General features: G+C 42.6%; 1 protein-coding gene across 2 annotated transcripts in view; it reads left to right on the top strand.

The window, feature by feature from the left end:
• The window catches only part of hdac4 (histone deacetylase 4), a 126,211-nt gene that overhangs the window by 95,155 nt on the left and 17,955 nt on the right, over positions 1-13,101 (top strand). For both annotated transcript variants that reach the window (XM_056388666.1, XM_056388667.1), the window contains 7 exons: positions 85-187; positions 1,928-1,974; positions 5,057-5,164; positions 7,212-7,267; positions 7,889-7,976; positions 9,456-9,575; positions 9,718-9,815. In XM_056388666.1, coding sequence (XP_056244641.1) covers positions 85-187; positions 1,928-1,974; positions 5,057-5,164; positions 7,212-7,267; positions 7,889-7,976; positions 9,456-9,575; positions 9,718-9,815 — 620 coding nt within the window. The remainder of the gene's footprint in view (positions 1-84; positions 188-1,927; positions 1,975-5,056; positions 5,165-7,211; positions 7,268-7,888; positions 7,977-9,455; positions 9,576-9,717; positions 9,816-13,101) is intronic.

Raw genomic sequence — 13,101 nt, 5'->3', positions numbered from 1 at the left:
GAATGGTGAGCATGGAGACTCAATTAAATGTTCTGTTCTGTATTTTTCTTTTATATCATCCTCTCTGTTCTGTTCTGTGTGCAGTGTATCCGCGGTAGGAAGGCCTTACTGGAGGAGTTACAAACAGTCCACTCTGAAGCCCACGTCATGCTGTACGGAACAAACCCGCTGCGGCAGAAACTAGACTGTAAGACATACGTTAACACACACACATTGACAAATACACTTAATCCAGATGTGCGCTGCTCCACCACCTACACTACAGATCTCCCACAAGACTAGTCTAATAAACTGTGGAAGCTGTACCACTGAAATGAATGAGCATTGAGTGTAACAGTGTCTCACTGTACTTGACACAGCTGGTGCAATCACAGTTAGGCAAAGGCATTCAGTGCACAATTGCAGTACATATAGCTTTACATGTATACATGCAACATTAAGTTTTCAGTAACTTTGTCCTGTTGAGCAGAGTCTCCCACTAGCATGTCATGTGACTGCCATGAATCTGCAGTGTCTGCTAAAGGAATCAGCTCTAATGCTTAAACCGTGTCATAACAAAAGGTCCAATCTAATAAAGTCTCTGAGGTGTTACGATAAGGTGAGGACCCGCTGAAGCTGTTAAACTAAAAGTTGCGCAGGCTGCTTAGTCACTTAGGTCGAGCCTTTGTGGCTTTAAGAGCAGGTGTAGCCAAAGCAGCCTGTGTGTGAGAGAGAGAGAGAGAGAGAGAGAGAGAGAGAGAGAGAGAGAGAGAGAGAGAGAGAGAGAGAGAGAGAGAGAGAGAGAGAGAGAGAGAGAGAGAGAGAGAGAGAGAGAGAGAGAGAGAGAGAGAGAGAGAGAGAGAGAGAGAGCGCTACAACCTAAGGGACAAACCCCAGTGGTCATCTTAGCTTTCATTCCATTGAGGACATAAATTCCCCTTATTATTACTGCGTACACAGGAGTATTACCAGATACTCCTGTGCGAGGTTCAGCACGCAGGTGGGTTTGCGTACACAATGGAGATGGAGAAGAAGAAAGTGAAAATACAAACTGTAATAGACCCAGAGAGGTGGCAACTGGGCAGGGATTAAAGTATTCATAGAAAAGATATTACATATCTGTTGGGGACTGATTTTTTTTTTTTTTGTTCACACACATGTGTTTTTAGCAGGTTAGCAAGTAGCTCAATGAGACTTGGACTCCTAACCTTGCTAATGCGAGTGCCATGCTCTGCCCATTGAGCCTCAGAGGTCTGCTCTTGTACTCATGAAACTTCACACTAGTCCGGTTGTCAACACTAGATTGGGATTGGTTTAAGCTTTGAAACATTTGGTTTTAATGTTGCAGCCTTTTTTAAAAACACATGAGCAGGTTAATCAGGAAAATGAAAAATATAAAAAGGAAAATAAAGTGGAGCTTCCTCAGAAGTAAAAGGTTTCATCTGTTTGAAATTATGAAAAGCTTTGGATGCATTTTGAACCGAAATGAAAAATCAAGGTTCAAATTCAGAGAAAGGAAAATTTAATTATAGTTTACATTTGAAATGAGTCAAATCAAACTAGTCAATTATTTTTCTGTTTATTCTCTGACCTTTCAAAAAAACTGAAGTTTATTTATTTCAGTTTTCTATAAAAAAAAAACAAAAAAAAAACAAAAAACAGATCCTTCTTTGGCCTGGAATCTGGATTCCCCTCTGAAGAGGCAGAGGGGGTTTGATTGTGAAGGCAATGAGATACTTTTTGTTTTCTTCACCTCACCCAATTAAAGCATGCCCCTGTGTACTCTCGCTGTTAGATTAGGTCAGAAAGTCAAATGCTCATTCTTTGGGGTCATGCACCCATTTGTGCCTGCAAGTTCACAATATTACCTCTTCACCTCCTCACCTTTTCCTCTTTCTTTGTCAGTTACTTTTTTTCTGGTTCTCAATCTCTTTCCTTCTGTCTTCAGGTTCAGTGAGTCCCATGTTTGTGAGGTTACCATGCGGAGGCATAGGGGTAAGTCATCTCTGTGTCTGGGCATAAATTCTTGCTTTCATCATTTTGCGAATATGCACAGTCTAATTAAGTATTGAAATCTGTGTGCCTGATCTGATATTACAGGGAATTACCAGTGTTAGTCATGCTGGTTTATTCAGTGGAAAATTGTTGTAATAGATTGCGTTGTGTTAATCTAATCAATACCCAACTGGCGCTGCTCCATCTGACTCCGTTGTGAAGCAAACAAGCCCAGTTTCAGCATCATCAAATAGTGGTATAATAACTCTGTTTCCTTCGCCCACTCTCTCTTTCTCTGTCCCCTGCGTAAATAATAGTCCCATTTGTTCCTGTTCCACCAAACAAACACGCACACACACGATCCTAACACACTTGCACGCACACTCAAACACCGCCCCTCAAGGACCAGAGGCAACAAAAGCTGTTGCTTGCCTTTCCGCCATGTTTGTAATTATAACCAGATGTTTTCAGCAGTGTGTGTGTAGTGTGTGTTTGTGTTTGTGTGTGTGTGTGTGTGTGTGGTGTGTGTGTGTGTGTGTGTGTGTGTGTGTGTGTGTTCATGGGGTGGGGGGGTATGTTTTTGTTTGTATGCATAGCAGTGTCTTTTGGAATCTTTGTGTGCTTAGGCAATGATTGAGATGGTTGCTCAGAGTAGGAAGTGCTGTCTTTTGAAACGGATATGTTAGAACAGTCGTACACCTGTATGTGTGTGCGTACATGCCCGTGTGTGTGTGTGTGTGTGTGTGTTGTCTTTTTCACAGTGTTGAGGATTTCCTAAGGCCGGTCCAGAACCCACTAACTTAGACCCACATATGCCTACACTGCCCTTTACTTGCTCTTTCTATAACTCTTTAATATGTCTTCCATACCTCTAGACTCTTGCTCTCTCTCTCTCACTCTCTCTCTCTCTCTCTCTTTCTTTCTCTCTCTCTCTCTCTCTATCTGTCTCTCTCCCTCTCTCTCTCCCTCGGGGCTTACTGTTGCTGCTGTGGTGGGAACAAGAAGAGCCCGAGCTCTGCGCTGCTCTGTTCTGCTCTTTATAATGGCAAATGGGACTAAATTGTTGTCTTCCTGTCACACACACACACACACACACACACACACACACACACACACACACACAGAGACACACACACACACGCACACACGTACACACACACACATACAAGTCACACAAATGCACATACAGAGGAAGGGGGCTGAAATTAGGCTGTCAGCCTGCGGAGAACCATCATTCTGTCATACCAGCACGTTCCCGCTCTTTTCTACCTCTGACACACACACACACACACACACACACACACACACACACTGCTTCCCTTTCACTTTTTCCTGACTAGCCTGTGTCCCACTCCTGGCTTGAGGCAAAACTAACATCAACATGGGAAATAATAAACTGCTCAGTCTCCACATGCTGCTTCAGTGCAGCATCTGTTTGTGCTCATTAACCTGACTTGTATATATGATTCAGTTTCCCATTCACTCACTCACTTGGCTCTTCGTTTGCTCGCTCGCTCAATCACTGACACGGCTACTACATACTGTCTTCCACTTACGCCCCGTTTCTCTCTTCACATTCGGCTCCAACAGTCACTCATCAACAATGCTCTCTATACCTCCTCCCTCCCTCCCTCTTTAGTTTTAATCTATGGTAAATGCTCCACAGTTTCACTTCATGACAAAGTCTTTCTTGGCACTACTTAAAAGAGCCGTTTTTTTTTTTTCTTCCCTGTGGATGTTATTATGGAGTCCTCCCCCAGCCTTGATCACTCCAGCCACTGGAGTCGAGAGGAAAGTGGGCCGGCTGGTTGAAAAGCTGAGTGGCGAGGGGTTAATCTACCACTTGGCCAGTTGACTGACTGAGCAAGTGTGGATGAAAACCTCTGCTGTCTGACAGAATGGGTGACTGACAGGTTAAAGTTAACATATTCAAAGTAGAAGAGCCCCGGGTTTACATCAGAAAGCCCTTGCCAGAGCTCTGGCATCAGCCGCTCCGCACATGTGTGGACAGTTCAAACACATTGACACACAGAGTTTCCTTTTCCTCTTTTCCTCTGCCAGCTTCTTCTCTCTCTGTTTATCGTGCGCTCCATCTGCCTGCAGTATCTGCTATGCCTGATGGAGGGTGTGTATATTATCCTGAGCATAGCCCTGCGTACAATCAGTCACATAGAATATTGTGGTCCATTTGGCTTGTGTGTGTGTGTGTGTGTGTGTGTGTGTGTGTGTGTGTGTGTGTGTGTGTGTGTGTGTGTGTGTGTGTGTGTGTGTGTGTGTGTGTGTGTGCTGTGATTGGGGCTGAGGGCCGTCCGTGCCTCGGCATTAATCAGGCTTGACCACTGAATGGTTGCCCTGTGTCTGAACACACGCAAACACACGCACACACATACATACAATCAATCCTGAAATCTTACTTTCACTCAGTAAATACATGAATAAATGCAGCACGGCCCAACTTCTCTCAAAGTTCGCTCCACTTCACTTCATTAAAATCTTTGAACTGAGAAGAGTCTTACTTTTACTTTGACTTTGTTTCCCATATTTCCAGACTTCTATGTCCTGTGAGAGATATATTTATATTTAGGTAAATTAGAAATCAGTAGTAAGCTGACAACAGTGAATATTTCAGTCCAACTTTAATGTCCATCAAATTTTATTGATGAACAACTTCAAACACAGATTTCCAGTATCCAGTTGGTCCCTCTGAGCTTAAATAAATCTTCAGAAAGTCTGATCTAGTACATACAGATCTGACTATTTGCCTGCATGATTAAACTTCTAAGTATGTCTATGCCTCGTAGATTCTCTCTCTGTTGTTTTACAAGCTAAATGATTTCAAATGCGCTCACTGTTTTACAGTTGCTGTCACACTGAAGCACTGTAAACCACACTATCAAATATCCCTTACCTCCCAAATAAATGGAAAACAGCACAAAGTTGCATATTTTTTTGTTGTGTGATATAAATAACACATGACTGTGTGTGTGTGTGTGTGTGTGTGTGTGTGTGTGTGTGTGTGTGTGTGTGTGTGTGTGTGTGTGTGTGTGTGTGTGTGTGTGTGTGTGTGTGTGTGTGTTGGCAGGTGGACAGCGACACCATTTGGAATGAGGTCCATTCGTCCAGTGCGGCTCGTCTGGCTGTTGGCTCAGTGGTGGAGCTGGTCTTCAAAGTGGCATCAGGGGAACTGAAGGTTAGTTTGGAGTCAAATGAGAGTCATGGCTGTTGTTTAAGCGATTGGAATGACTAAAGGAAATTTTGTGTTTGTCGTGTCTGTGTGCCCTTTTATGTGAATAATTCTCTGCGCGCGTTTAATAACCTTTGAGATGGAGCCAAAAGGTTTTTGTTTCAGTCTGCTTCTCATGATTGCCTTCTCCATTTTCTGGCCGAGTTTCATTTCAGACACCCAAATGCCTTTAGAGAGAGAAGCTCTTTGCATCATTATGAGTGATTATATAAATGTTTATTTGAAAGTATTGCTAATTGAGTAATCAAACCTTGTTACACCTAACACGTACTATTCATCCTCCAAACACCTCAAGAAAATAAGAAACCTCCTTCCAGAACCACCCATCCCAAAGTCTCGTTAGCACCTCCCAGACAGACGTCCCCACCCCCGTCATGCCTTGCCCACCAGCCAGCCTTCCTGTGTCTGTGGCAATGGCTGCTTGCTGTTTGAACCCAGCAGGGAGGCCCGGCGCACGGGCACTGCAAACGCTAACAGCCCCCACTAACAGGCCTGCTTTATTAGTATTACACCACAGCCACCTGCAGAGCATTCTTCACACTGAGCGTTAGCTTAGCACCAACATACCACAGACTAATGACGTTCTTTGGAGAGACAGTAGCACGCCAAACCTTACCCACATGGTTTTTGGCTAGCGATCAGTACCTCTGCTACATGTGGGCATAATTACTATGAAGAAATAGTGGTCTGGTCTTTCTATACAGCACATTGTTTGATTGGTAGTATCACGGTTTGAAAGAAAAATCAAATGTATTGCGCACCCCGGGAGGAAAAACTCTGCTTTAACATGAATGATATGGACTCGCTCCAACTGGGGTTAAAGGTCACAGGTATTGACTTGCCCTCAGCTTAACCTGATCTTAACACATATGTGCACATGTGTACATATGATCATGCACGCACACATATTCACTCACATATGCCTACACACATACAGACGGTCCTCTGAGGATCCTCCGCAGCCAAGTTACCAAATTCCACCTGCACCAACAACTCTCTGAACTCCACAGAATGCCATAAATCTACTCAGGGTGCACACACACACACACACACACACACACACACACACACACACACACACACACACACACAGTCACACATTTCTGTCTCTCCATCTGCTGTTGCTATTTTTCTCCGCGTGTCTATTTTAATCCATTGATATTTTTCCTCTGCACAGACAAACAATGTACCTACCGCCGTCTCTCATTCACCTTTGCACATGCCGCATTATGCAACCTGCTATAACCGGGTGTCCACAAACCAGCTAAGGCAGTTGTCTTTACAATAATCTCCCGGCTGGCTGCTAATCCACAGCAGCTGACTCAACATCATTAGTCCAGCTTGCCTCGCTCTACATCAGCCCAAACATCTATCTAATGTCCCCACATAGCAGTGGGAGCCCCAAAAACAGTTGCTGGGAGTCCCACTGGTCCCTGCCTTAACAAAGCTCCCCTTAACTGACCTGATGTAAGCATCTGTTTCCGTGTGTGTGTGTGTGTGTGTGTGTGTGTGTGTGTGTGTGTGTGTGTGTGTGTGTGTGTATGTGCACACTTTTTAATCTCTCTGCCTGTGAAAAACGTTTCTAAATTTTGAACTAAGGCATAGTGACACTTTTAGAAAATAATTGTTGAGTATTATGATTGGTATTGACTGAAACACATTGTAGAGGGGATTACTGTATGTATTTGTGTAATTCTTTGTTTTTATCTTGTTTTTTGTTTTTTTTTGTCCCAATGATGATTAAAAATAAGATTACTAGGAAAATGTGCTTCTTTTCATGTGTGTATTTCTGTGCATGGGGAGTCGATATGTGACAGCAAGGAAGATTTCTCGACCTCGTCTGACCCTGTAGTCTGTCAAAGAGACAGAAAACGTATCATTAGATTAAAGCGAGCAGGTGTAAGGTCAGACACAAGCAACTTCAGTGGACCATGATGGTTTATGTAACTGTGTGTATGTGCTCTGTGTGAGTGATCTTTGTTTTCCCTGACAGAACGGCTTTGCTGTGGTTCGACCACCTGGACACCATGCGGAGGAGAGCACGCCTATGTAAGTAAATACGAAATATGACCAAGGAAAAAAGATCAGATCTTTCCTGTATCATAGCAACAGAAACTCCTAGTATCATTCCCTCTACGCTCATGTCTCGTAAAACAGACATAAATGTGTTGTTCTCAGTTTAAGATATACTTCAATGCCATACTGGTGTTTAATTCAGTATTTGAAGAAGTATTTAGATCCTTTCCTTAAGTATAAGTACTAACACCACTGTGATATTCCACTACAAGTAAAAGTCATTCAGAACTTTACTTCAGTACTTCGGTACGTCATATGATGACATCATAATCAATATTACTGCTGCATTAATGTGTTTGTAATTTGAACTATTTATACGCTGTTGGGTAGTTTAATCTACGACAATGCATCATATTCTATAAGGTCATCATATGTTTGTCCTGTGAGAACCATCTTTTCAGAAAAAAACAGTCTGTTTTCAGCTTTGTGATGATGCCTTTTCCAGCTAATCCAAGATGTTTTTCAGTAGTTTATTTTTCTAAAGTGAGTAAATGTACTTTGCTACATTCTCTCACAGTTTTTTGGACATCGCTTATCAAGCTTGTAAATATATCATCATTTGTTAATATCCTCTCTCTCACTGTCCATTCCTAGGGGCTTCTGTTACTTCAACTCAGTTGCCATTGCAGCCAAGCTCCTGCAGCAGAGGCTCAATGTCAGTAAAATCCTCATTGTGGACTGGGTGAGTTCTACAGGCAACGCAATTTGTTGTTTGCATTCTCTTGTGTGCACCTATGCACGTGCGTCCAACCACGTCTTCCTCTGAGCTCATAGAGTATTCCAAGTGGTTTGATTTACTGTAGGTCATCTGCCCTACCATCAAACTAGTATAATTGCCCTTGAGACATATGTGTATATCAGTTTGAGGTATAGTTGCATAATAACAGAGGAATCACTTCTGCATAGGTTTTGTTTCAGTACTATTCACTGTGTAACTGCAAGTCTCAAAGAGTGTATTTTACCCTTCAAAGATCACAATCAACATTTTCTCTAGTACCTGTCAGGCCACTTTATGAGCTGTCCTGTTATCTCACTCTAAAAGTGAGATAACACTTTACACAAAGCTAGTAGGAAGACTCCCATAAAATCTGCTGAGATAAAGCATTTGGATTTGAACGACCTGTACGGCTTTTGCTTTAGGACCCTGCACAGGAAAGAGATCTTCCACTGATAACGCATCATCAATTTGTTATCTTGTCTGTTCAGTGTTTTTGCAACGTTAAGGTTAATGAACATTTCAGGCACTGAAGGACCTTTTGGCCTGGTCTTGTTACTGTTATTACTTGACCTTGGTTGTTGTTATAGTGGCAGTTGAACATCTTATTTTTATATTTCAGAAAGCATTCTGCGGGATATCTTGTAAAATAAACCACATATATACTTACAAATATGTTCCCATCAGACCAATGGGTCCACAACAGTTCAAAACGTCACACCATCCACAGCTCCACACGCTGTGTGAGAGAGAAAGGGCTTGAAAGATCCGCTATTTAGGTCAGACACTGTCCCCTTTTTCAAAAAGAGAGATACATTTGTTAATAAGAAAGTATGACAAAAGCCTTGGTCGTGTAGGAGCACTGCTCTTCAATGGCGTCCCTGCCTGGTCATGGCCATTCCCAAAAGCCTTTGAAGGGCCTTTTCATTTCCTGTCTTGTCTGTCACAGGGAGACTTTAAGTGCAGCTAGCAAACTCATTGTCATGCCCACTCTGCCTCCAGCCAACAGGGACATTTTTAGGTTCGGTGTATTAAAGCATTCTTGGGACGTAGACAATGAGGTCATTTAATTGATGTCATGTTGTTGGCAAAAGTGAATAACTATTGAAGTTGAGTGTTTTATTGAATCCTGCTGACCATCCCTTTTTGACATCACTACAGGCTGCAGCTGAGATGCAGACTTGACTGTCATGTATTATTACAGTCTCAGTGTCATGTCCTTGATTTCAGTGCAGGTGTAGGGGTTGATGACCCTGTCTCTGTGAAACTCATTCATTTTCCAAGTCATTTGATGTCCCTTTTGTTGCAAGGCAACTTCTTTAATACATTTTGAGTTAAGTGTTTCAGCAATACAGTGGATGCCAAGACTAATGGAGCTGACAACATTCCTATTTCCATTTGTTTTCCCTAATTTTGCAATAACCTGTGGCTTTTTGATGTTTCCAGGATGTTCATCATGGAAATGGCACCCAGCAGGCTTTCTACTCCGATCCCAGTGTTCTTTATCTGTCGCTGCATCGCTACGATGATGGAAACTTCTTCCCAGGCAGCGGAGCACCTGACGAGGTGGGAAGGACCACTTGTCTGTCTTTCTGTCTGCCCACCCGTCAGTCTCAATTTATGCTTTACAAACCCAGCTGTGTGTGTATGTGTGTGTGTGTGGGTGTGTGTGTGTGTGTTTGTTTGTGTGTGTGTTAATGCATTGTAGGTGGGCAGTGGAGCAGGTGTCGGCTTCAATGTGAACATGGCCTTTACCGGAGGACTGGAACCTCCCATGGGGGATGCAGAGTATCTTGCTGCATTCAGGTAAGACTATAATACCACCTGCTGCTTTATAGAGTTTGACACTGGATGGTCATACTGTAGATATTGGTCTTTATTGCTAAACTGATTCTATATATGTGCCTGCCTGTATGAGTGTCTTGAAGGAAAAAATTAGCCGTACTCTAATTCTAGTCATACTCCAGCCTTTGACTCTGCAGTGCATGATTTGTCAAATGGTCTATCAGGAGCTGTTGAGTAGGTAGGGAGTTCCTCCTCATGCCACACCTGATTTCCATTAGGTCCACTGTCTGGGGATATTTATAACTTCCCACACACACACACACACACACACACACACACACACACACACACACACCCTCATACATGCACACACTAAGCTTGAAAGGCCGACAAGCATACAGGCATGGACTCACCACAGACATGTACACGTCTCTTACACATCACTGGTTCATACAGCTGGCAAGGAGCAGGTCTGGATTGGTTCCAGCACTCTTTGAAGATGAACTCATTTTTGTGACTGTGTGTCCATCTGGCCTGAGCCAAAAACTGGCCAACAGGCCGTTGTCTCCTCGCAGCTTTTGGCACGCAATACCCCCGGAAACACACCTTAGCCCGTTAATGCGTCCCAGAGCCTTGTGTGCTCTCATTCTCCCTCTCCTCACTTTATATCCTTTTATCCCCTCCTCATCCTCCTCTTTTTACCCTTCTGTCTGCATGTGCACTGATGACAACCAACTGATATATATCCCGCTATAATATATCATACTATAGCCATCGTTTATAATCCGTCACTGAAGCCAAAAGCCAGTGCAGTATGCCTCATAATATAGTATTTTATAGTATAGTAGGTATAGTATTTTTTTAACATCTACATTGATACATTGATTTTTAACATATACATTGATACACAGAAAAGAGTATTATTCACATGAATTAAATATCACTGATGAGTAACACCTCCTGTATGTAAAAGCTAGTAACTTAGTACAGTATGGAAACACCTCTAGCAAATACAATTGTGTAAAACTGGTGGAGTATCCACTAAACTCTTGTTGAGGGAATTATTGGAGATGGTCCTTTTGCATTTGAGTCAATCAGGGAATATTTAACTTCATTCAGTTAAACCAGCTCACTCTGTTAACATTAAAAAAATCTGGATCTGGATCTCTTTATACACAGTTTTGGTTTGTGTATGTTTGTTCAGGAGTGCATGCATGGATCTGAGTCAACATGCATGTGAAGAGGCTTGCACTGTGCCTTTGTTTTTATGTAATTGTAGGTTATTAAATCAGCGTTCTTTGCATTACGGACGAGGTCCAAAGATATAAAATGAAGGAGAGTGTGGGTGTGTTTCACCTCAGACCTGAGGCATCATTAATCCCCCGAGGCTGTCGCAGTAGTGGACAATTTATAGGCCCCACAGGACAGTAACAAACCTGTCTTGCAGTTCATAGATCTGCCGCATGCACACGCATAAACCATGCTTGTTTGCATGTGCACACAAAGTAACAACAGATACAGAGACCGGACTGCCATGTATATATACAAATGCACACGCTAAATACAGCTTCATAGAAATGCAGAAGGTCCTGGCTCAAATATATACGAGAGTCCATGATTATGCACAAAACGCACAGTTAAACAGCTGCACAAATGCTCACAGATGCAGCTTTTACATCAGTGTGTTTACACATGTAGAACCACATGCAGATAGACACATGTGGATGGACACCTGATACACACAGCCCCCCTCTCTCTCTCTCTCTCTCTCTTTCAATCTCAGTGTTTATCTGTGTATTGTGGTCCTCTCCTTCCTCCCTCTCTGTCTCTGGGAGGGGATGCGTGCCTTGCAGCCAGCACCTTACCATTCCTCCGCTGGCCTGTGCCACGTTGCATTTGCAGGGGATCAAGTTTGAGCCTCCAGAAAGCACAGAGAAAAAAGATAAGAAAATTGGCCCTAATGAAAACCAGAAGCACCGTCTCTCCCTCCCTCTCTCTCTCTCTCTCTCTCCCACTCCCTCTCTCTCTCTCTCACCTCCTCTTTTCACTCCGTCTTTTGCCATGAACTTGGAAAGACGAGAGAGGAGGAGAATTAAACTTAATTCAAACCAGCTCTCCACAGCGCCAGATGACAGGGCTTTGAAGTGTAAGTGTGCGTGTGTGAGTTTTTCGCTCTCTTATTCTCTCTCCCTCTCCTCCCGCTCTCCTCTACTTTTTTATGAACGGAGGGGGAAAGCCTTGAAGCTCTGCAGTTTAACCTTTTGTTGACTGGTTTGATGAGCACTGCTCCCTCTAAAGGACAGTATCTGTATTTTCTTCTAAAATGGGCCTCACCCAGCACTTTACTGAATGGGTGAGGCTGAATCTCTCCAGTGGTAATGGCTCTTGGGTTGGCCAATTAATACCTTTAGAAACACTGGCAGATTATATCTAGTCACAAAGGCCTGTTCTTGTCTATTTTATAGCCAGTGGTTTACCACCAACGCCATGTTGAAAACTTAGAGTGCATTGGATCAGAATACATAATCAGGATGTAGAAATGGATAAATTAAGGACTACAGTAATTACACAAAGACGAGTTGTCCCTAGAGAAGTTGTTTTCCTTGGCTCAAATTAAAATTAGCAGTATGCCAAAACCTACTGCCGTATTAACTTGTGTGAACATATTCCTAATGCACTTGTTGAATGAAAAACTGAACACGATCATCAGGATCAGAGGACGATTAATTAGTCGGAGCAGAGGAGAGGAAGAAAAGTCTTTCTGGAAGTTGAGTCTCATGAAGTTAGACATCTACAGAAAGATGTTAAAGAGGGTTTGATGGGCAAAGGGAGATGTGTTTTGTGTGTGTGTTGGTTGTTATCTGTTGTGTAAGAATAGTGTTCTTATTCAGTTAGGCTAAAGCAGTATCTCCTCCAACTGTACTATTCAATTCCAGTATAAAATGCATTGACGCACAATTTCCTCACATACAATTGACTTGTTTTAACTAAGCAACAGCAATCATTCCAGTAAACGAGTCTCATTTTAATTATTGTCTGTCGTCACGATCAATTTATAATTTGGAAAAAAAACACACATGCAATTTATTACACAGACATGATAAGATAAAACTTGTAGAGAACTCCACTTGTACACATCAAAATCAGTTCACTCATCATTGGGAATACAACTGAGCCTGTGTAAAGGGTTAAGTCAGGTCCTGTGGAGGAGCTTTTTTAAGTATGAGAAAATAACCCAGATGATGTCATCAGGGTTATTTTGGCTCAGGTAGATAGGAAGCGTAGGATCTAATGTTTGTGGAGCTCA

The sequence above is a fragment of the Seriola aureovittata genome, chromosome 11 (genome assembly GCF_021018895.1).
Source record: "Seriola aureovittata isolate HTS-2021-v1 ecotype China chromosome 11, ASM2101889v1, whole genome shotgun sequence".
Lineage (NCBI taxonomy): Eukaryota > Metazoa > Chordata > Actinopteri > Carangiformes > Carangidae > Seriola > Seriola aureovittata.
Note: the sequence above shows the minus strand (reverse complement) of the source record. Positions and strands in the feature narration are given on the sequence as shown.